This window comes from Seriola aureovittata, chromosome 4, assembly GCF_021018895.1.
Source record: "Seriola aureovittata isolate HTS-2021-v1 ecotype China chromosome 4, ASM2101889v1, whole genome shotgun sequence".
Lineage (NCBI taxonomy): Eukaryota > Metazoa > Chordata > Actinopteri > Carangiformes > Carangidae > Seriola > Seriola aureovittata.
This window is the reverse complement of record NC_079367.1, coordinates 14,936,473-14,959,417: the sequence shown is the minus strand read 5'-3', so window position 1 is coordinate 14,959,417 and position 22,945 is coordinate 14,936,473. Positions and strand designations below refer to the sequence as shown.

The 22,945-nt window shown below is 39.8% G+C and overlaps 3 protein-coding genes across 4 annotated transcripts in view; 1 reads left to right on the top strand and 2 right to left on the bottom strand.

Annotated features, from left to right (window-relative positions):
• The window catches only part of unc119a (unc-119 homolog a (C. elegans)), a 17,822-nt gene extending 5,584 nt beyond the window's left edge, over positions 1-12,238 (bottom strand). The window contains exons 1-2 of one of the 2 annotated variants that reach the window (XM_056373269.1): positions 11,881-12,020; positions 6,722-6,840 (exon numbers count right to left, since the gene is read on the bottom strand). In XM_056373269.1, the coding sequence (XP_056229244.1) occupies positions 6,722-6,770 (49 nt within the window). In that variant the 5' untranslated portion in view covers positions 6,771-6,840; positions 11,881-12,020. Of the gene's footprint in view, positions 1-6,721; positions 6,841-11,880 lie in introns of both variants that reach the window. The other variant, XM_056373268.1, reaches the window with a different exon arrangement.
• cryba1a (crystallin, beta A1a) lies at positions 1,953-22,945 on the top strand. Its single transcript, XM_056373270.1, has 7 exons — positions 1,953-2,056; positions 19,436-19,781; positions 20,264-20,330; positions 20,488-20,606; positions 20,833-20,974; positions 21,688-21,830; positions 22,419-22,945. Exons 3-7 carry the CDS (start codon positions 20,292-20,294, stop codon positions 22,564-22,566), a joined length of 591 nt encoding a protein of 196 aa, XP_056229245.1. The 5' UTR covers positions 1,953-2,056; positions 19,436-19,781; positions 20,264-20,291; the 3' UTR covers positions 22,567-22,945.
• crybb1l3 (crystallin, beta B1, like 3) lies at positions 13,330-15,620 on the bottom strand. Its single transcript, XM_056373272.1, has 5 exons — positions 15,547-15,620; positions 15,291-15,409; positions 15,067-15,199; positions 14,438-14,580; positions 13,330-14,066 (listed from the first exon to the last, which is right to left on the bottom strand). Exons 1-5 carry the CDS (start codon positions 15,610-15,612, stop codon positions 13,898-13,900), a joined length of 630 nt encoding a protein of 209 aa, XP_056229247.1. The 5' UTR covers positions 15,613-15,620; the 3' UTR covers positions 13,330-13,897.

Genomic DNA, 22,945 nt, shown 5'->3' with positions numbered 1-22,945 from the left:
ACACACACACACACACACACACACACACACAGTTACATCCTCTACTGTTTTCAGGGTTAGGGAGCAGATGGACCGCACAGGCTTTAGCCACCTGCTTGAGGATATTTATAGACGTTTTCATAAAGTACAGAACACTATACCTGACACCTTGTCTAAAAATGTCCCTCTTGTGAAACAGCACTATTTAGAGCCTGCTATTTAACACAGTGGGTCAACACTGGGGTAAAGCAAGGTGAAAATCCCAGATTAAAGGAAGTCTACAACCTTCTGACATTAAAACTACAGCAAAGATGACAAATGTCGTGTTCTTAAGCTGTGATGCTCGATTAGGCTAATTAGATCATTAAAATGCAATTATTTACAGAAGTGATAAAGTCAGACTGCATCATTGTCGAATAGCGAGAGTATAATCTTTTAGTGTTTCTCAATGCTTCACTATACGAAGGGATCTTGTGATATCCAAGTGAGTAAGTTTATTTATATAGAGAGCAGAACATCACAAAGTGCTGCATAATTAAAACAAAGCAACAGACAATTTTAGCTTTAAGACAGTAGCAGCCCTAATAGAACTGTCTACATTAAGACTCTGCTATTATGCTTCTTTTCAGATCATCATTCGTCACATCCATGTTTTTATGAATTCTGCATTACAGCATTCAAAATACTGCTTTCAGATAAGTCACAGTATTAAAAGAGTGGTCCTCAAAATCTAAATCAAATCATGTTAAAATGGAGCTTATTTCAATATTTAAAACTCTTTGATGTTAGTATAACCCTTTATATATAAGTGAAGAATGTTATGTAATCTTTAATTTGTGTAGCCATAATTTTGTTTTTAGTCCAAAAAGCTTGGATGACTGTGGTTGTAAAAACATGTCAAGAACTAATGCGTCAATTAGAAATTACTGCAGAATAGCAAGTAGCTGCTGATGGGAGAGAGGCTGTCTGTATATACAGTCTGTATGCAAGTGTGCCGAGAATCCATGTGCATGTGCAAGGAAGTACGCTTGCAGCTGCTGCATCTTTCTGCACATGCATGGCAGAGTGCACAGGACTCATCTGTGGTGATGAATTCATGTTAACATACTGTAGATGTGAGTGGAGTGTTTCCATGGTGAATGTCACAAGACTGGTCAAGAGATTTCCATGTAAAGCTGCTCTGGCACAAAAACGCAAAGTCTCTTTATGTTGCCTTCCAAACTCCAGTAAGAGGGTTAGAGAGCTGCTGTTTGATGCAGTGCCCTCTAGTGCCAGTTCATTAGATGTGAGGCGCTTATCTGCTCTGAGAATATTACTATAAGCTCACTGTTAGTTTGGGACTGCAACAGCAAGAAAAAACATTCACACACTACTTATAGAGCACCTGCATGCTATGTGGCCTGAATATTATCATTGAAGAGAGTTAGTTTGAAATGAACACAAGCATTCAAATCATCTTGACTGGAAGATAAAAGTCATAAACTTAATCAAATACTGTTGTATAATACTGTGCAAAACTGCTCTCTTCAGTTCACAGATATGAACACTGTATGTCTGTTCAGCTCAAAATGCAATTAATTTAATATGGCAATGAGTGATGTATAAAACTCAGTATCCTTAATTTAATCCAAACTACTTGGTGTATTTGCAGCCTCAACATGATTTTCACAGTGAAGGATTTGTGTTTTAAGTTAAATTGATGTTTGTCTATGCATAATGCTGCTGACACTTTGAACTATGCCTAGTTACCATGCAACATTGGAATGGGAGTCGGTTTTTATATTTATATATATATGCCACTATTAAAAGAGTTTTCAAAACCACGTGTTTAATTAAAACTAGGTTATTTTCTTCTAAAAGATTACAAAGTAAGGTTTGGTGGGAAATCCTAATTTGACCAATGAACTCGCTCCCTGTCATTTGCGATAACCTGCATGAGTTACGTCATTTTTTTCTTAACCTTTTAGCAAGACACGAGTTTTGTTCAGCGAATGGACGATGCAGTTAGCGGCATAATGTTCAACAAGCCCAAAGAGAAAAGCGGTGCTCAGGAGAAGAAGGATGAGTTGACAACAGGGTGAGTTTACTGCCGAGCTGTCGATATTAGATAACTTTTACCCATCATGCTTCAAGTTCGTCGAATAGCACTGTTTACGTGCAGCCGGAGGCTAGCGTTAGCTGAGTTTGCTATACTCTCAACAGAGCAGCAGAGGCAGGAATCTGGACTTGAGCTGTGTTGTGAATGGCTTTGCTGCGCGCGAGACCCGGGGGATGAACTCCTAATGGGCGTGTACAGGTTTCTCTGTTTATGGATGCGGTTTAAATCTACAGCAACGTAATTGTTACCTCCTATATGTTGGAAAATGCTCAGCTACTATGATCAGTGTGTGTGTTACATGTGGCCGCTGTGTCATTGATGATGAATTCTATAAATGCAAGTGATTGAGTGATCAGGTGCTGTCATTTATACAGTATAGACCTATAACTGACACACTGTGTAAGCTTCGTGTTGATTTGTTACTGTTGGTTGGCTAAAGCTATTTCAGATGTTTGATAGTTGCTGTGTGGTGTGGTTTGAGTCCAGGGCTGCCTGTTAGTTAATCAATTTGCCTAGGAGGAATCCACCAACCAAGCGATCATTGTTCATTCACACATGGTCTGCAATTAAATTATATAATTCATACTGCACAATGTTTTTCAACATCACAATAACATATTACTCATCAGCTTCTGATAGTGAACATTGCTTTACTGGTATAAAGGATCTAAAAAACATGATTATATCTAACCATGTAGAAGCTCACAGCTAAAACAATATACGGTACATTTTAACAACAACATAACATGTCTTTCTGGAAGCCATGTCACGATTATTCAGAATGATCAACAGACCTCAATATGGACTATTGTCATTAGAAACTAGGCTGAAAAACCTTGATAACTGCATCTAGGAGCGGGTGGGTAAAGAAATGGAGAAAGCGCTCAGAGGCAGGACCAAAACATAAGGACACTGTTTTCGGCATTGTTTTGCACTACATGAAAATTAAGAATATCATCTTGACACTATGAGGGTAGAATGATTCCACACATACATGTTCATACCTTAGTTCTGTCTTCCTTTTTTCCTTCTTATTCTCACACACACACACACACACACACACACACTCACACACAGCGCTCCACTTCACTTCCTTCAACACTGTCACCTAGCAACACTCCTTCTGATAGTGTGCCAGCTCGATTAGTCTGTCTTTTTCTTTCCCCTCATCCACCTGGCTGCTCTGCAACAACAAGGTGCAGCAGCGAATCAAAGGAGAGTATCTTGGGTTTTGGCATCAGTGGTATGCTAATGATATGTTCCACATCTGGGATCTGATGAAGGTATACCTGAGGCCTCCTCCTATAGAGGGCCTACTTGATTTCACAACCCTGAAGCACTGGAGCAATAAGATTGTGCAGATTTGATGCAGAATATTATGAGGATATGTTTCAACAGTGTCTTCAATTACAGTATGGCTTGATAGAGTACAATATATTTTATTGTCCCTGTGGGGAAGCATGTCCTTAGCTCCCGGCACAGATGATCTGCTATAATTACACATGAGGAGGGATGCACAATTCTGGATTTACTTTCCATAACTTGATTTCCATGTATCTGATTTTTTGTTTTAGCATTACAAAGGATTTTGTTGTCTGGTTTCAAACAATCAGTCTTATCTGTGTAAACACACATTAGTCATAGACCCAAACACCAACAGTAGATTCTTGTTAGACATTAAACACTCATAAATCTAATAACATTTTTCAATCTGATGGAATGAATCAAATCAATACAATCCTGAACAGATCGGCAGCAGCCTGTATAAATGGAGTAAAATTTGCAGTCTTGCTGTGTTCCTGTATTCAGATACACAGAGCCAGTCTGACACTAAAATGGCATTCATGAAGAGCAAGCGAGCAGCCACTTATAGCGCCTTAATCCCCAAGATTAGCCCGGAGTTACAGACTTTCAGCCACAGGGATTGACTTCACATGCCTTATTCTTTCCATTTGACTCTCTGTGGTCTGCGATCAGTGCTGAGACTCTGTGTTGAATTAATCCAAACAACATGAGGAAGAACAATGCGGACATGTTTACTTTTCTTTATGTTAAAATAATCCATAGCCAAAGGCAGCTAGTGACATTAGCATTAAGCTTGATGTTCACATCATGATGTACAGCGCACCTGTGTATGGCAGGCTGTTTCATGTCTCTCCGTTATTAGCACCTGTAGGCAAACTGGCAAACGGTGAGGTTCATGGAGATGTTGAATTCTGAGCATCTGAATGCAGATGAGATTCTTTCATCTTATCTTTCTCTGGCCTGCCATCACCGAGTGGGAATAAATAATGTACCTCAGTGGAAGGGTTTTATGAGGACATATATTTTGATCCAAGCTCTGAACCATAAGGCCAGTCACATAAAGAAAAAAAAGTCCTTTTGCTTCCTTCAACCATAAATCAATAGTTAGACTTTACAGGAAATATGGTTATTTGCTTTCGTGCTGGGTGTTTTTGTATGTTTACTAAATATAAAGACAGGAAACGGTGAATTCCACCTGCACCTGCAAGTCTCACTAATTAACATGCTATATCTTGTTAGTTTAAAAATGTTCAATCTTCAGAGGTGCTGGTAGATGTGTTTTGTTACCTTTTGACAAAGCCAGGCTAGCTGTTTCCCCCTGTTTCCAGCCTTTATGCTAAGATAAGCTAATCACCTGCTGGGACTCATATTGATCCTCTCATTTAACTGTCAGTAAGAAAGTGTATTTCCCAGACTGTTAAACAATTAATTTTTTTTCTTTCTTCAAAGGATTCAACACATTGGAAAATCATGTTTCTAAAATGAATTTAAAAAACTGCAAAAGTAAAGATTAAAAAGATAATCTTTTCACTTGGCCTTAAATATTCTCAAGGATCTAAGGGTTTTGTAATAACTAGAGTTTGGTTACAACTTGGATTTATGTACTGTGCAGCAGACCATGCATGAACAGTAGCACACTAAGGAGTGTCTGTTCTTCAGGTGAACAGAATTACACCACTTCATTACAGAGTATGATCTAACCTCTGTGTCCCCAGGCGCACACACACACACACACACACACACACACTCTCTCTCTGACCACTCTGACAGTTAGGTTCAGGCTGTGAGAGGAACCTGGAGGGACACTAATGATTTATGTGTCTCACTCCCTCCATTCTTTCCCTCATCTCTCTGGATGTGATCTATAAAGAGAAAAGCCTTGCGGACAATGCCAGTTTGTACATAGGAAGTTTTGAGAAGGAAGTGCAGTAGTTATTCTGTAAGAAATATACGTAGATCAATCAATAAATGCTGCATCTTCAGTAGAATGCAGTAGAATGGTGTAATATTTGTAGATTAAATGCTTTTTTTGATAGGAATTAAATTCAAACCAACCCTGCAAGCAAATAATAATCAGATAATAAATAAATGAATAAATAAATAAATGTGAGTCAAGCTATTACTGCCTCTCCAAGCGAGCTCCCACTTACAACCCCTTTGTACAGCAGGTTACTGGAAGCAACTCTAATTTCTACCTCTGTACACAACCAGGAACCTCGAAGAAAGCACATTCAGTGCTGAGATAAAACAACTCCCTGTTATATTATGCTTAAACCAATATCTGCTTTTATGAAGTCTCTAAATTTCATTCATGAGAAGAGGTTCCTCGTGTAAGTCTACAGGCATATAGTTTGACCAATTATGCATGTATAGATAGTTATAAACATGCATGATAAGAAAATGGTCCCAGTTCTGCAGAGATTGAATTTAATGTAGAAAGCATGTCCTCAAGCTGTCCAGCCTGGATCAAAATGATGCACGTTATGAAGAGCCTTTTGGCTGACATAGTGATCTGGCAGGTAGTAGCAGAGAATCATGGGAACATCTGACTGTGGAAACAGGTTAGCTGCTAATGTCTGCCTCTGTGATTTCTATTAAGGAGTTTCTAGGGTGTTTCAAGGAAAGAGCACAAGCCAAATGTTTCACTAATGAACTTTTAACATTCTACTCCAGTAAGGTCTTTAGGATTATTCTCTTCTTACTGGTTACAACAGGATCTTTGGGGCATCACAGAACTTCGGTCAGATGATGAGCCATAAATATCAGCACCAGCTGGTAATCACAGAGTCATTGGTATTGATCAATGACCCTATCAAACTCTGATAGACTGATTTTGCTCTATAACATAATGCACCTTTACAATAATAACATTTGTAGTATTAAGTTGACGTGGTTCTGAGTCTAACAGCTGCCTGGTTTCACACAAGTAATAGACAGTTGATGAGATTGCGCTGATCACTGATGTAGATGCAACAAGCCGTCTCTCTCTTCATGTCAAATCACTCTGAAAGAGTAACCTTGTGACAGCTGTGCATGGGAGATTAAGAACTGGCTACACCAATCAATTTTTAATTAAAGCTGTATCTATTGTGTTGGCAGACATCACAGAGTGGAAATCCCGCCTGATGTAGAAAAAGCATTGCTCTGTGTCCCAGACTTATTAAAGGCCAAATAATTGATCACCCATTAGTGTAGGAAGGAACCAGGCTGTCCTGAGTAAATCATCTGAATGAAGCAAAATTACACCCCAATGTAAATCCTTACCCACAGTACAACAGAGATCTAGTGTAGTAGAGCTTCTCCCTTTCGATTGCATAATAATTCAAATTTTGTTTTTACCTTGTGAAGGTCTTTCTTGTACCTGTCTGTAACTGTTCTTGGAAAGCATTTCCGTGTTGCTGTTGTGTAAGGTTTGGACATTTACTCACTCGCGTAGTAAAGAAGTTTGAATGGTAGATCTAGTGAGACCAAAAGAGAGCGTAAAATTATATGGAACTGCTGAAATAATATCACTGATTGTAAGTCATCCTTTGGAAAAAACATATTATATTCTAGATTCTTATTAAGAGATTTACTAGATTTATCATTATTAAACACTTAAAATAACAAACGATAGCAGCTTTAAATCATGTAACAATATAAATGGTCGTTCATTTGCTATTGATGGACACTTCATTTAGATACCAGTATGCTTTTAAACAAAGTGCTTGTCAGATCATTGAGCAGCATGTGACACACTTCTCCCACACCCTTCAGAGCTCAGGGGCTGCATTGGACAACTTTTGTAACTTTTGAAACTGACAAGCTGACAAGCATGTTCACTTATCATATCAACTGGTCAGGTGTGCGGAGGTGAGAAAATATACAGTATGCTCTCAAGCTCTCTCTCTTTTCATTCTCTACAAACAATCTCTGTCTACTTTTGTGCATACAACTTAGTGTAACACTGTGAAGGCCTTTGAGAACAAATGTTGTTTTGTACGAGTGATGGTTTTGCTCCTCTCTATGATCACAGACGTTTTTGCCCCATCTTCAAGTATGGTCAATCTGAACACCTTATTCTTAAGACTTTGTTTTGTTTGGAATCTGTACACACCCTAAGGGCCAGAATAACAGGACCAGCCAACCTGACAACTTACTAAACTACTTAGTAATGTACTTAAAAATACCATATCTAAGACCTTCCTCAATTTTCTCAGTTACCTATAACAGCATGTGGACTGATTTCTATGTAAAGGACTCCGGTCAGGTTTTCCAGGAAAATCGTGCGTTGCCTCGATGGCTCTCTTATACTCCCCTACAGTGTTAACCAAGTGCAACACTAGTTAATGTTTGTGTAGAAATGGAGTCTGCTAACACCGACACACAACACACACTCCTGCACAAACTCCACATAAGCACAAAAAACAACAAAAAAGTGTTATATTGTAAAGCCTGTCTGGCCAAACAGGAATGTCACCGACTTTGGGGGAAAACTACGGTCAACATCAGCTGAGAGCGACATTAAGGTTTTAGTCAGTCAAACTATAGTCTTGCATATCCAGACTTGTCTCCACGCTTGATATAGTCTAAATTATAGTTTATAGTCAAAGTACAGTATATCAAGTCTATCAACATGATACCGGTCAATCACGATGGACTGGCCGTCGGGACTAATCAGTCCCTATCAATCCCATTCAAAACTCCACTGCTCTTTCTTCTTCTAGTAATGTTTAAATTGGCATGATATGAGCACTACACAGGGATGAATTTCTTTCCCAGTCCAACCATCATGTGACTGTTTTGGCTGATGCCCTGGACGCTTTTGTTCAGTGTGAGCAACAGGATCCTGAATGCTGGTCACTTAATGGCCAGTGGTGTCATTAATAAGAGTTTTCTGAATGTTACATATAGCACCTTTAAAGAGTGAAGGTTAAACTGCTTATTCAACTACTTGTACGTTATCACTATTTTAGAAAGTTCTTAATTAAATTACTTTGGAAAATATGCACTAATAAAGACAGCTGTGAATTAAGCTCTAAAGATTTAGGAGCTCATAGAATAACTTTCAAAATTTGAAGCCTTGTCTTATCGCTAAATGAATCCACAAACCACGCAGTTAAAATATTTAAAGCATATGGAACAGTCATCTACCTTTAAATGAGGAAAATCTGAGTAGGACTATCGTTTGGAAAAATGCTGGTAAGCCTCTCTGAGCCACTAGCAATTCGAAGTGTTAAACAAAATAAAGTGCTTCTCAAGTGCAATAAGTGCATGAAATGCAAAAAAAAAAATAAAACACTAATAGTTTTGGGAAGAGTCATTTCTTCAAAGTATATTGAATATAATATAATATAAATGGAATATTGGTCAGAGGAATGTGTCCCAAGCATGGTGAAGGACCATTGAGGCTTCATGAAATGTTGTCTGACTGTAAAGTAATTGCCTCTTATTTGTTGCTTTGTTAAGCTTTTGTGAGAAGAAGATGGCTTTGATGAACTAAAAAAAATCGTTTTCACATTATGAGGCTCCTGTTTGTTCAACGTTGTCACCTTCTCTCACTCTCCACCTGCAGTTTTAAGCCTCTTCAAGCACCTAAATGGTGAGTTAGGCCAGGTATCTGTAGCTCTGAGGTTTCTATGAACCAACGGAGGAATGTATCTTTATCTGTACATTTGAATACTCTTGTAGTCAAATTAAAAGACCAAAGAGCATTTTCAGTAAGAGGCATGTTTTTCTCTTTTTATCAACAGGCAATTCTGACTGCTCTCTCCAGTGCACTTACATGGAAACACAATTAGACATGGTGGATGAGAGGAAAGTGGGCACAACAGAGAAGTAAATAACATGTTCAACACCAAATGATTCCAGGAATGCACCTAACATGATAATTAGTCATATAAAAAAATACTCCATATGCTGATTGTAACCAAGGATAACTCTGTCTCACACTTCAGTTGTGCGTAAGTAATTATTGTAATTCTTGTTACTATACAGTCACAAAATGACATTTACAAACATGAGATTCATTTGGCAGCAGCAGTATTTCTGTTCATGTGTGTCTGCCTGCGTATAATAAACCATCCATCATGTAAACAGTAAACTGATAATGTGCCATTTTTCATATCGCAGCGGCGCTTCTCATCTGCCTGGATTATATTTCTTCTCCTCTCAGCCTGTGTTACAATGAGGCTCTGTGCCTTGCTTATCAGCTCTGAACCACCGTGACAGACTGGAGCTGGGCTGCCCCAAAATGGTGGCATTTACCTCCCAAAAGCACAACTGGAAAAGTCATTTACACTGCAGGGTGAGGCATTTTCTGCTTCTCCCTTCCCCAACTGCGATTTTCTTTCTCTGGCAGCAGAAAATGATAGCCTGAATTGTGCGGCACTCTATGCTTATCTCTGTGGTGTCTGCCTTTTGTCTGGTCTGCCGTTTAAAATGGTTGGGCCTCGGGGAGAAATTTTAACATGAAACCACGAAACAGTTTCAACATCAGTTCATTCGTATAGACTCAAATATCATCCAGCTATGGTTCAGATGAAGAAATTTCATTGTTGACAGGTTACGGAAGCCATCTTTGACCATCAAGTATTTGTGAGAAGCCACTAAATAAATGGCAAGGGAGCACGACAACTACGTTTCTAATCTGATGTCCACAATATAAACAAACTCACTTACACTGAAGGGTCATTAATTACCTGAGGTGTATCACGTCATTGCAGAATGCTGCGTTACAGCCCTCCTCACATAATCCAGATTACATGTCAGCGGAGAGCAGAGATTACTGCACCATCATGAGTGATTTAGGTATTATCGCACTGACGCAGCCCGAGTATTGCTTTTCTGCTGAGGGGATACCAAATGAAAACAGATGTGATGGTGTGAGAGAGGATGAGAGCAGAGACTTGGTGTTAAAATTGTTTGGTTTTGTGTCTGGGAGGGGGTTCAGTTTTGACCCCAGATTTCAATGGCAACCACTGCTGTAAATATGAGTTAATGAAAATCAATGCAAACAAACCTCTTACAGTATGAGAAAACAATAATAACTTCCCTGTGTTGTCAGTTCATTGAAAGACCAATCAATCAATCTGAGATTGAAAGCAGTATTCACTCCTGTTCTTTGAATGTTGGCGGTGTTGCGGCCTATTATATTATATTGAATGATTTTTGGGGATGTAAAGGGGTTTTATTAATCATACTGTATGTATTTAGAAATTGGGTTAAGGTAAGAAGAAGTGGTAGGATTCAGAATACCATTAGACTTTGACAGAGAGTACACAGAAAAAAAATTCCCTAATACTTTATATTTTCAGAGATTCCAATCCCCTCTCACGGTCACTGACAATAGTTTGCTCACATTTCATGATGAAGCTCTTGAGATGAGGTCCAAAGTTCCAAATAAAAAGCTGGTAATCTGATCTTTTTGTCAATATATCAAATTAATATTTCAAAAGTGAATAAAGAACTGTCATGCTCACCACTGGACTAATGAATTAGATTACACAAACCATATTTCGTATATATCGGTAGTGGCTCAGCTTTAACTTTTGACTCCAATGCTATCTCCATAAACTTACACTCCACAGTACACTGAGTGGACTGAACAATAAGCAATTCACCAACTTGATGGTCTGAACCACCATCATAAAACATCTTGGTCAGCAAAAGCATAATATAATATAATCTGCAAAAAATCCTCCATGTGACAGTGTGTGATATTATGTAATAATATGGGGGCTTGAAACCAGGCCTACGAGTTGACTTACTGCAGCCTACCCTGTCCTTTCCATCCATGATATAACATGGAAACAGCTGCCATAATATGTTAAACAACTGGCTGATAGTATTCTTCTCTTGTGTTTGTTCCAAGCTGACTACTGTCTGTGAGGAGCTATAATCAGCGGATCACATCTCTGGCCACCTGTTACCTCAGAGCCACAGGTGCCTTGAGGTGAGGAGGTAGTAAGAGCCAGTTTTTTTTTTTTTTTTTTTTTATTGGCACGATTTGAGAAGCTCACCAGGAAGTAGCCTACACACAGTCACCTTCAATGTCTGTCAGTGCCTACACATTCAGACACAGAGAGATGCAAACACCTACAAACATGCAAACCTACTGAAGCATTAATTGTAACACAGGTAAATTCAACAAGCTGTTTCTCTCATGAACAGAGGACTGCAGTTATCTAAGGTCCAATCCCCACAAATAGTAACTGTCCTTGTGTAAGAAATTAAACCTGTAACTGCTCACTGACTGTGATAACACTGATTACAGGCAGTTAGTCTTATTTTAAGCTGTAGACACTCTTTGAGGACGTTTCAGACTGTGTCGCTGTCCATGGTATCTGTTTGTAGTTCCTCAATACAAACAGTAAATGAACGCAGAGAATGTTATGTTACAGTAGAAAGACACTAAAATAGGAAGCAACAGCAGATGGGTTGCACTAATCTCCTCTAACTGTGAGGCTTTAACTACCCTTCCCATCGTGCCAATTACTGTACACTAGCAGGTTACTTACTCTTGGTGATCTTCTGTAGCCCAAGCACATCCTCGGGCGTTATTACGGTATTTCTGCGCAATTCTTCTTCGGTTGTAACTGGGATCCCCATGTCTGATGAGTTGCAGCCTTGCTGCACTTTCATGTCCGACAGAAGAGGGCTGATCGGTGTGCACCCTGACAGGAACTGAGGCTTTCTGATGCTCTCGGCGTCGTCGCCGCAGGAGCCGATTTACTTGCGTCGGAGCCTTGAGTGACGCGCTGCCTAATACAGCGTACAGCAAACAGGCTCTGTGCTGCTACAAGAATAACTCATTCTCCGTGCCTCCTCCCTTTCTCGATCCGGTAAAAGATAAAAATCAGCCCTCAGCTCCCTCCCTCCCTCCCTGAAGGCTCATCGGCTCTCTCACAAGCTATTTAATCCAAATCCTGTGGCTTTAAACCGACCAGTGGTGCGTGCCTGACGGTCTGCGCGCCTCGCCGTCTGCTCAGACACCAGCGCCTGCATAGCTGGGTTTCACTCAGCAACAGTAACCCATTGCTCCATTGCTCAATACTGGTTTCTCTCCTCAGTCATGAACTCCCCCCCACCCCCAGCAGAAGTTCTCTGGTCTCGAAAAAAACACTTGTAATAATAAGTTGTTTAGGTGAGCTGCTGTGTGAAAACAGAGGGCAGCGAAATCAGTATGTAGGCTGCTTATGTCATTGCCAAACGACTGTTCCTTTCTTTCAGAATAACACAGCTCCTCATTGTGTATCTCAGCTTCCACAAAAGCCAGTGAAATATCTTCTTGAGGCTTGGCTCTGTAGTATTGCACGCTTAAACAGGTAAGTATCAAGGTATCATCAAGTGTTTTTTTTTTTTTGTTTTTTTTATACAATAATAATTTTTTGGCAACCTGGCTGCAGCAGAACAACCTGCAAAAACTTTTTTTTTTCTATATTATCACATAAAGTCCCTACACCTGTTGGCAAACAATTACCCTGTTGGATACCCATTCAGCAGTCATGGAACAACTATTATTAATTTGGGCTCTTACCTGTTACTTAACATATAGTTATTTACTCCGCTGTTGATGAAACACATAATAGATAATAGGCTATAGTGACCTGAGAGAAAGACCATTATGTCTTGAAGGAAAAACACAAAGAAACAGAGGAGATGAGACTGTCGTTCAGGTGTGATATTTTTATTTCATTTTTTTCCATTGGAAAGTTGCTTTCCAGATGCCAGCATCCCTGAGAAAGTGTAAAATGCAAATCTTCTGGACAGCCCCATGAGTGAGATGAAACAGGCCAGCCAAAAGATATTCACATCTGCATAACACAACCCTGCACAGCCACCTATCTTTCCTTTAATCACAGACTGGCCAGTGCCCTCCTTCAGTCACTGAGGTCAGCCTTTTGCTTTGTGATGAGAAGATAGCGCCTCCCTCTGCCTGGAAACCTAACTGCAGGGCATGTGCAGAGCTGAGAGCTGTCCAAGGTAGTACATTGTGAGGTGTGATATGATGGTCTATCCCTATACTCTCTAAAATCTGTGGATCACAGGAGAGGCAGAGCGCTTTGATGAACAGGCTTATTGGCATCATTTCAGCTTGAAACACATAGGCCAGTAAATAAAAATAAAAATAAAATCAAAGGTTTGTAGGTATGGTTGCAAGTAGCATTGAAACAAACTACTAAACACAAACTATTAACTTAAATCTACTAATCTCCTATGTTCCCCCTTTCATAAATATGATAAATCATATAATCTTTCTATGAGGTCTGTAGACAGAGAGCATTGCTACTGTTTTTACCAGTGTTACAGTAACTCTGGAAGTCTGTGACACTCAGAACTTCTCATCCCATTCAGAATCATTCACGATGGCACATACTCCCAAATCCTACCAGTAAAAGCAATAACAATATTCAAAAGCCGTTAGCTTGTGTGGCTAAGTGGCTATTCAGGAATTTCCAAGGGATGGTTAGCAGCATGGCAAGCCAGACCCCTTGCTATTCCCTCCTGTTAGCCCACAATCTGCTGGACTCCCCTCTATGCGGTCATCTCGAAGCAGCCCCTGCGGTGCGTCTGCATGTCTCTCACCCTGCGGATGGACTGGATCTGGGGGTGGTGGGCTCCCCACTCATTCCAGTGCTTGAAAGGGCCCATTTCAAACACGTACTGAAAGCCGCGGTAGCCAGGGTACTGGTAGCCCACCCAGCTGTGTGAGGAAGTCGAGAGAAGAGAGATGTAAACAACAAATCTGTAATAATGTAGATAAAGCTGTGTACTCTTTTAGTTTTCATTTAATTCTGATGAATATTTACACCTGCTCCTCTTCGTTAAGCTTTAACATACACTACTATTCCTCTAATGCTCTAATCCTCTGAGTATTATTATGCAAGTGAAGTTTGATTTGAATTACCTTATTTCTCACTTATTTCTGTTGCTAACCTTGATAGATATTATTATACACTTCCAGTTGATTTTTGCTTCGTGAAATAACATTTGTTTCTCATCTTAAGTCAGTTTCTTTCAGCTTTAGGCCACAACAGCCAATCAAAAACAACCCCACAACTAGGTGTGACTTACGTTCCACCAGTGACCTGAATGCTGGCAACACGGTCCTGGAAACCGTAAGACCACAGGCTGGGAATATCCTCGTCGCATACCTCCATCTTACGACCCTCGAAGTTTGGACATTCATACAGGCAAATCTTGTGGTCCTGGGGGTCCTATAAGAAACATACATTGCTTTTCTATTTGTAGCTGTTATCAATTTCCATACAGATACTGTAAATGTTGGTGGTGGTGTAGCTTGTGGTTCATTCCCTGTCCCAGATTTTAGCCAATAAAGAGATTTAAAACAACAAAGGTCCAGCCAGGATCACAAAGGTTATGCATGAATACACTTATTGTTACGTAATACTGATTATGAGTTTGAATAGAAATGTCATTTTAGAGACTCAGACCAAAACCTCTGGTGGAAAACACTAAATTATCACATTGAAACATAGTGACACAGAAAATGTTAATAAAAATACTGGCAGTGGAGTGGGTCTATAAATACCGTGTCACTACAACCATAAAAAGCACTTTCCTTTTATCAATAAAAGATGGATGAGAGGTGCAAATGGAGCTAAACAACAGAAATAAACATCAGTTGCAGCAATAGACAGGAAATACAGCACCAAAAAAAACCCAAGCCGACCCCAACTCACCATTCGGACGGGCCTGACGGACATGAAACGGTCACACCTGTAGCTGTTGGACCAGGTGTCCCAGCGGGGGTACTCTCCCTTCTCCAGCATGAACATCTCACCAGTCATGTTCTGCTGCTCAAAACCCACCCAGCTGCACAGACAGATATTTTACTTGTAATCAGTTAAGGAAAAGACATGCATTGTTATAACACATATCTTGGATGGCAAATTTGGTGACTTACGGTCCACACTCCACCCTGATGGAGCCAATTCTTTCAAAACCTTTCTCACACAGGTTACGGTTCTCTCCGAACAGGTCCATCCTACGGCCTTGGAAGTTCTCATATTCATAGAGGTATATCTGAAAAGTAAAACAATCGGAATGCGTTTATTTCTGGAGTCAAGTATTTTCAATTCATAATTATTGTCAGTCGTTTTTAGGATTAGTTGAGTTAAAAAAAAAAAAACAAGGAAAAAAAAACAGAAAGGTAGAGGTACCTTGTGGTTGCGCACTCCTATGGCAGAGTGGCTGCCAATGCTGCCTTGAGCACCTGAGTGAGACATGATCAGATCTAGAGAGAACAGAAACACAAAGTCAGCCAGCCATTTTCAGCGATCAGTGTGGGGCTATGAAGGGGTTAATTACTGTTTCTTCACATCTGGAATACAGCATGTACTGCAGTACACAAGGTGTGCCGTGTAAAATGATTCCTCATGTTGAGCAACTGGAAGGATGCTTCATTTGCCCACGCCAAAGCCCTCAGCAAATGTCATGAACTGAAGTACAACTTGATATATAAATGTAATGAATGTCAATATTAAGATATTCACATCTCTAAAAGAGTCAAAATCAGCTTTTGCCTTAGAGTTAAAGGGGAATATTTTGGTTCTTGAACAGCAGTTCTTTGTAGGTTCATGTTCACATAGCTTAAAAGGGACATCGGGAAAAAAATGGTTAGATGACAGTTTGAACGTGCAACCTGATGAAGGCTTTAAATAGTCAGCTAACATCAAGTCAAGTTTCAGTCAGTTTCACCTTGGACCAACACACAGCATCACCGATGGTGCTCCATTGCACCCCAACAATGATGTCATGGTGTACTGACACACCCTAGAGTACACTTCTACATCACTGGAGCAAGGTGAGAGAGGAAATCAGCAGAAAGGCTTTTCAGGGAGTTTTAAGTTGCTCTTTAAGGTTAAAACATCTAGTAAATGTAGTCAACCATATTCTTTTTCTTCTACAATGTAGAAGATTCAATGATTCAATTTGAAAAGCCAAATGGGAAAAAAGCAGATTTCTACAGTTATGTACATGAAAGCTTTTTTAGCAGAGTGTTGTTCTTTGAACATGATTGTGTTTCCAGTAAAATTTTAATTTTCTCACTACATCCCCTGAAGTTTTGTCCTTTTCAGGAGAGCAAGAATACTCACTAAGCAGCCACAAGACAATTCATCTGTTCAAGCCTTCCATGTTCAGTCTTTTAAAAACAGTCCCTCCTCTTTCTCATTAATTTTACCTTAGGGTGAACAACTGAACATGAGAGCAGCTCTAAAACATAAAATCATACCATGCTGCAGTTTATGTCAGTATTCTATCTACTCAGTCCAAAGTTAAGGTTTAAGAGGAGTCAATCCTTGCTTGGTTCTTTCAGTCCAAAGAATGAGCACATAGGAAAACCACAACATTCTATCAGTTCTTAAAGAGTTAGAAGACCTTAGAGTGGGAACTTACAGTTACAATTGCAGGTTGAAACGGACCGACCTTTGAAGAGAGTGATGGACGCCGGCGTTGTGAGTGGGGATATATATATACATTCACATCCAGACCGAGTCTATACAGGCAGGATTCTGACTTCTCATTGGCTGTGAGCTGCTTGGAGCATGGTGCAGGGTTAAAGGTCACGCTGCTTATCTGTGCACAAGTCGTGCTGACTCGGCTGCCTGTTTTGTTGTCCAGCACCATTGTGGGGGGACCGGGGACAGTCACTGCCATCAGCAGAAAGTTTGCTTGCCTTTACACCCCACACCCCCCTCCACACACACGCACACACACGCACACACACACACACACACACATACACACACACAGTTACTCTTCCAGCCATCGCTCTCACGGCCTGTTCTTCACTTTCTATCGAAATAATTTTTCTATTTTTTTCTTGCTTCCCTTTTGTTCTGTTCCCCGGTTTCTGTGCGATCTGTTTTGTCTTTCACCTCAATATTCTCTCTCTTTCTCTTGATCCTTGGTGCAGCCGGCCCCAAGCCTTTGAGCCCTGTGTGTGTAATGTGCTGACTGCAGGAACGGCATCCATCTCTCTATTGTTTAGGCAGGCGAGTGCTCAACACTCTATTACGTATTATAGGCTGTATCCATACATACAAATCTCACACAAACCCACCAACACACTCGTATCATATGCGTGTGTGTGTGTGTGCATGCCCAATGTCATTCATACACACTGCCAGACTTTTTTCTTGTTATGAAAACAAGTAATAAAAAGGCCACAAATAACTTTAATATAGGCAAAACTATGTAAGGAAAACAAAATATTCCAATTTTGTTATGTTTTGTTATATTCCAATTTTGCATCTCAATTTTATAGTTAGAGTGAATGGATATTTGTGCTGATATGATCTTTCAAATGCTTGCAGACAGATCTATATGAATAATGATTTTAACATAACTGTCAGACAGTGGTGAAAGGTCTGTGGGCAAATATTCACAGTATGAGCCTTTGAAATGAATTATTAGAGCATGAAAAAAGAACCCGTGGGAAATGTCATCTTTTGTTTTTGCCAGTACAAAGACAATATCTGTGAGACTAAGACAACACCTCTGGCGTCTGGTCTATTTTAGACATTTTTCAGAGACAATCAGATCAGATTCTCTCTGATTCTAATCATTTTGCCATTGAGAAAATGTGGTATATTATCTAAGAAAATATTTGTTTGTTCAAGTTTAGAACACAGAAACATTTACAAGGGGCATTTCCAGAGGGGAGATGCTTTCATTGTATGTGCCCCAGGTTTGCAGCATTTGTGTTGATAAGCAAAAACAGCAGAACTCTTTTTATTTATTTTATGTCACTGAGATTTCGATATGTTTCTCAGCCATTTTCATCTTGGTGTTATATTTCTCTCTTCACCTGCAAAGCACACTACATTTACAGTGACAACAAAATTAGTCTTTACATTAGTATTGCTGACTTACAGCAAATACAATGTAGCCTTGCACAAAATGTCAACATTATACTTCTCATCATATTTCTGGATGTGACTGAACCTTCAGTTTGCTTAGACACGTATAGAAACTGTAGCTACAGTTGTTAAGTTCTGTAGCTACATGTTCTTTAAAATGTTACACTTAAAAATTGGAGTTGGGAAGCGACACTGACCCTCAGAAACTACAAACAATCTGCCAATCAAGCAGCATTAGCCTTATCTTAAGTCTTTTGCATTCATTCATGTAAAACCTTGCCCAAATGATACTGTAATTTGATAACTGTTTTTGGAGCCTTTCATAGGTCTTTTTTATAATGGAAATGCTTTCTCATATAGGGTGATTAATATGTCCTTTCTTCACAGTTTTATTTAAATTATTTCATATGGGGGTAAATGTTGATTTTAGAACAATAATATCAAAGTCATACCAAATATTTTTTGCGTTATGTTCTGTGTGTGAAGCACAGAGTTCGAAGGATTTCACAGTTTCTTTCAAAACCAACCTCAAACACTAAAAACTTACTGTTTCAGAGAGTGATTTTATTGCTTGATGATGATATGATAATGATGTATTGTTAGAGTTTTTGTTACAGTAAGTTGTGAAAAGTCTACAGTCTACATAGAAAGCTAGGTGTTTTGACCTGAAATAGAATTAAAATGTTCTATAGAATATAATGTAAATGTTATTTTGATATATCATAATTTCAATTAACAGTAATTTTGCTGCCGTACAGAAACAACATTAATCAAATGTTTGTTACCTCTAGTTGTAGAATAGTTTTTTTTGTCACCATGTAAATGGTCATAAATAAGTGTGTGGGTTTTCTTTCTGTGTGCTGAATGTATACATGCCTTTGTGTGTCCATCTCTGTCCATGACTGTGTGTGCAGGACTGAACATGTGTGTACATAGGAGTGAGTGAAAAGGTGAAAGGACCAGAGATGTGGGGTTAGTAGAGGTGGACATGAGATTGGAGACAGAGCATAGCACAATGTGGAAAGATCTTAGTGAGCACACATTTAAAATAAAAATCCAGCTTGTTTATTAGACACGTTTGAGTCAAGTGTCTTTTTTTTGATCCAAAGAATCACAATATTGTGTTTGTTGCTTTTCTTTTCTGTCTTCTGCTTCACACTTTAACACTAAATGTTTTCTTCTTCAGCACCAGACTCGCTGGCAAGAATATCCACATCTGTGATGACCTGTTTCCTGGACCAGGAAGTGCCAGGACTTGGTCCGGCCCACTGCTCATGGACCATTTGGAACTTGTGCTTATCTGCACTGGGCACGGTGCCCTGCGTCCAGTCCCACTGCAGCGAACTAAAGCCCAGCAGCTCAGTGCTGAACAATGACTGGACCAGCAATGTGCTGACTCCTGCCCTGACCCACAGGCCCAGCTGCTCCTCAGCACCAACGTGTATAAATAGGTCCGTTTACTCCAGGGTCAGGACATCGTTTTTGTGGAGCCCCCTGCGAGCACGGAACAACTATTCTTTGGGGCCAGTCAGGTAAGCCCTCCATCTCAATCCATTCAGCCTTCTACAAACCATTGTCACTTTACATTTTTGTGTCTTTTGTCTTCATTGATTCTGCTGAGCCACATAAATGTAAAGACTGAGGTCAGACACGCAAACGCTTAGACATTCATTGTGCCTGCGTCAACAGCTGGCTCCATCAAAAGTGAGCATGCAGTCAGCTTCAAGAAAAACCCAAACCAATGACGTGCAATAGGTCATGTGTTTTGTTATATAGGCCAAGATTCTTGAATGAAATGAATTTGTGTACTAATGTTTTAACATCATTTGCTACACTTCAAAATCTATTTCAAAAACAGGCTTAAATGGAAAAATTTGAAAGCTACAGTTTTAAAGACAAAATCACATCCTGCCTGATACATGGCAACAAATGATAAAACCTTAGCTGAGGCACACACTAGTTGATTTTCCTTAATAAGCCTTAAATATGACTCTCCCTGCTGTCTGCTCTGAAGGTAAATCGGCATTGAGATACACAGTAGCATGGCTCTGAATAATCCCAACCCACTGGGACCATGGAAGGTGAGTCTTGTCACGGATGATTTAAAAAAGTAGAATACTTTTTTTTTTTTAATGTCATGCCTGGCCTGATGATGTCGATGATGTGTGTGTCTGTACACACATCAGTGTGTGCGTGCGGCATGTGCATGCTACATGTATGCATTTGTGTCCTCTCCAGATCACAGTTTATGACCAGGAGAACTTCCAGGGGAAGCGTCTGGAGTTTACTTCGGCATGCCAGAACATCATGGAGTGTGGTGTTGACAACATTCGCTCCCTGAAGGTGGAGTGTGGAGCGTAAGTTAAACAAGATTTTACACAAGAGAAAATTAGCTGTAGTACAAATGAACCTCTCAGTGGTTATGTATGTTTTTAGTTAGCTACATTTGTTCATTTGGTTGTCAAGTACTATAGAAAACATCTGCCAAATATCTGATTATCATATGTTTTAACTGTCTCAGTGATCCAACAATGTTGTATATGTTATATATATATATATATGTATGTCTGCTGGTGGGGACAGCTGGGCAGGATATGAGCACTCCAGTTTCTGTGGACAGCAGTTTGTGTTGGAGAGAGGAGAGTATCCTCACTGGGAGTCGTGGAGCGGCAGCAACGCCTACCACATTGAAAGGATGATGTCCTTCCGCCCCATCTGCTCTGCTGTGAGTGTGCATCTCAATTCAGCCGATTCTGTTTCCATCTATCTGACTTCTCATTTGTCTCCAGCAAAGATTCAGAGTTAAAAGCTCTGGATTTGATTCATCAAATTGACTAATTTGGGTTTAGAACCTTGGTTTCTTGTGAGGCAAGCCTAAAGAGGGATTTATGGCTGCTGGTTGCAGCCAAAAATACACTGTAATGCAGTGTGATGTTATGCACTATTAGAATTTGGACATCCCACCAAAATTATAATTATGGTTAAAATTCTCTAGTCGTTTTCCCCATCAGAAAGCTTTCTTTGAACTCTCCGACTTGTGATGATTTATAACTATTTACAATGAAAGGAAAAACAAGTAAAAAACAAATAACCCTCAACTTGTCGAAAAAGGCTTAAAAAGTGTTTGTAGTATCTACTGGTCTAACATTTGATCCTCATTTGGTAGATTACAGTGTCAGTATTCAACACAGACAGAAAGTAAAACAGGTTCATCTCTGTCACTGAGTGCATCTGTAAATGCACAACACCAAGTGCTTTGCCACAAAAAAGGGTTTGGTTTCAGTATGGTTAGATCACTTGACATTATTAATATTTGCATTATTGGTATCTCACTCCTGCTGCCTTCTACAGAACCACCACACTATACAGTAAGTGTTGCTGTTTTTCGTGTTAATAACTCTAACTGACCGTATCTTTACATGCATCATGCACACTCAGAACCACAAGGAGTCCAAGATGGTGTTGTTTGAGAAGGAGAACTTCATGGGACGCCAGTGGGAGATAAATGATGACTACCCCTCTCTGCAGGCCATGGGCTGGGGCAACAATGAGATTGGATCCATGCAAGTTCAGAGTGGCGCGTAAGTGTCAACCTCTGCACACAGACAGATCCTTCCTTACAGGCTTCTGCCATGTGAATACTGTCAATAATAAATATACTTAACCCATATGGCACTTAGTATAAAATACTGCTCACGCTGTTGACTCTATTCTATGCATCATTTTTTTTAACTTTATTGCTGCCGTGACAATAAAGTTTATCCTATCTTATATTCCAGTCTTTACTTGACTAACATAATAGCAATACACAAAGCAGCTTTAAATGTAATAAAACGTCAGTTTGTTCCATTGATGAGGGCAATTATTTTCAGATTATAATAATTTCCAACAAACCAGAGGTATGTATAGTTTAAATGCTTACATTTAAAATCACTGGCCTAACTTGAGTTTGTCATATTTCACATTGTTTGAATGTATTCTGTGACATGCTCACAGTGACAGTTAGAAAGAGGCCTATTGTATTTAACTGCTGCCTTCTTCTCACATTGTTTTGAATCAAAAGTGCATTTCATATCTTGTACACTATATCTCTTACTGTGTAAATCACATATTTATCATAAAATACTCCTTTCCTCTGCTCCTCCACACCTCCCTCTCTCCTCCTCCAGCTGGGTGTGCTACCAGTTTCCAGGTTACCGTGGTTACCAGTACATCATGGAGTGCGATCGTCATGGCGGCGAGTACAAACATTACAGAGAGTGGGGCTCCCATGCTCAGTCCTTCCAGGTGCAGTCGCTGCGTCGAATCCAGCAATGAGACCTGCAGCCTCCTCTCCCAACCTCTCACTCTTTACCTCCTCCACCTCCTCCTCTTCCTCTTCCTCCCTTCACCCAGTCATTCCAGCACCTTCTGGTGCTTTACCATCGAGATGTTCACAGCAATTTTGTTTAGTTCTGTTGCCAAATGAAAGTAAAGAAAAAAGATGGAAAGAATTAAGAAAAGAAAAAACAGCCACTGAAGAAAAGCTCCTGACTGATGCCCCACTGAGGAGAGAAGAGGAGGAAATTAAAAGGCCTCATGGCGGCAGCAGGGTGGTGATGTCACTCAGAGTCAACATGGTGCTACCAGTGATCAATAAAGAAGGAATGGGCAACTTAAAATAAACAGAAAGACAAGAGTCTGCTGCTAAGCTCCA

What these genes read in the sequence shown, in the direction of transcription:
- crybb1l3 (XM_056373272.1), bottom strand. Translation starts at nt 15,612, where the DNA reads ATGTCTCACTCAGGTGCTCAAGGCAGCATTGGCAGCCACTCTGCCATA. An exon ending in CCGTCAGGCCCGTCCGAATG is followed by an intron (nt 14,581 to 15,066) that starts GTGAGTTGGGGT and finishes TGTTTCTTATAG; the next exon opens with GACCCCCAGGACCACAAGAT. An exon ending in ATTCAGGTCACTGGTGGAAC is followed by an intron (nt 14,067 to 14,437) that starts GTAAGTCACACC and finishes TTCCTCACACAG; the next exon opens with CTGGGTGGGCTACCAGTACC.
- cryba1a (XM_056373270.1), top strand. Translation starts at nt 20,292, where the DNA reads ATGGCTCTGAATAATCCCAACCCACTGGGACCATGGAAG. An exon ending in CTGAAGGTGGAGTGTGGAGC is followed by an intron (nt 20,607 to 20,832) that starts GTAAGTTAAACA and finishes TGGTGGGGACAG; the next exon opens with CTGGGCAGGATATGAGCACT. An exon ending in ATGCAAGTTCAGAGTGGCGC is followed by an intron (nt 21,831 to 22,418) that starts GTAAGTGTCAAC and finishes CTCCTCCTCCAG; the next exon opens with CTGGGTGTGCTACCAGTTTC.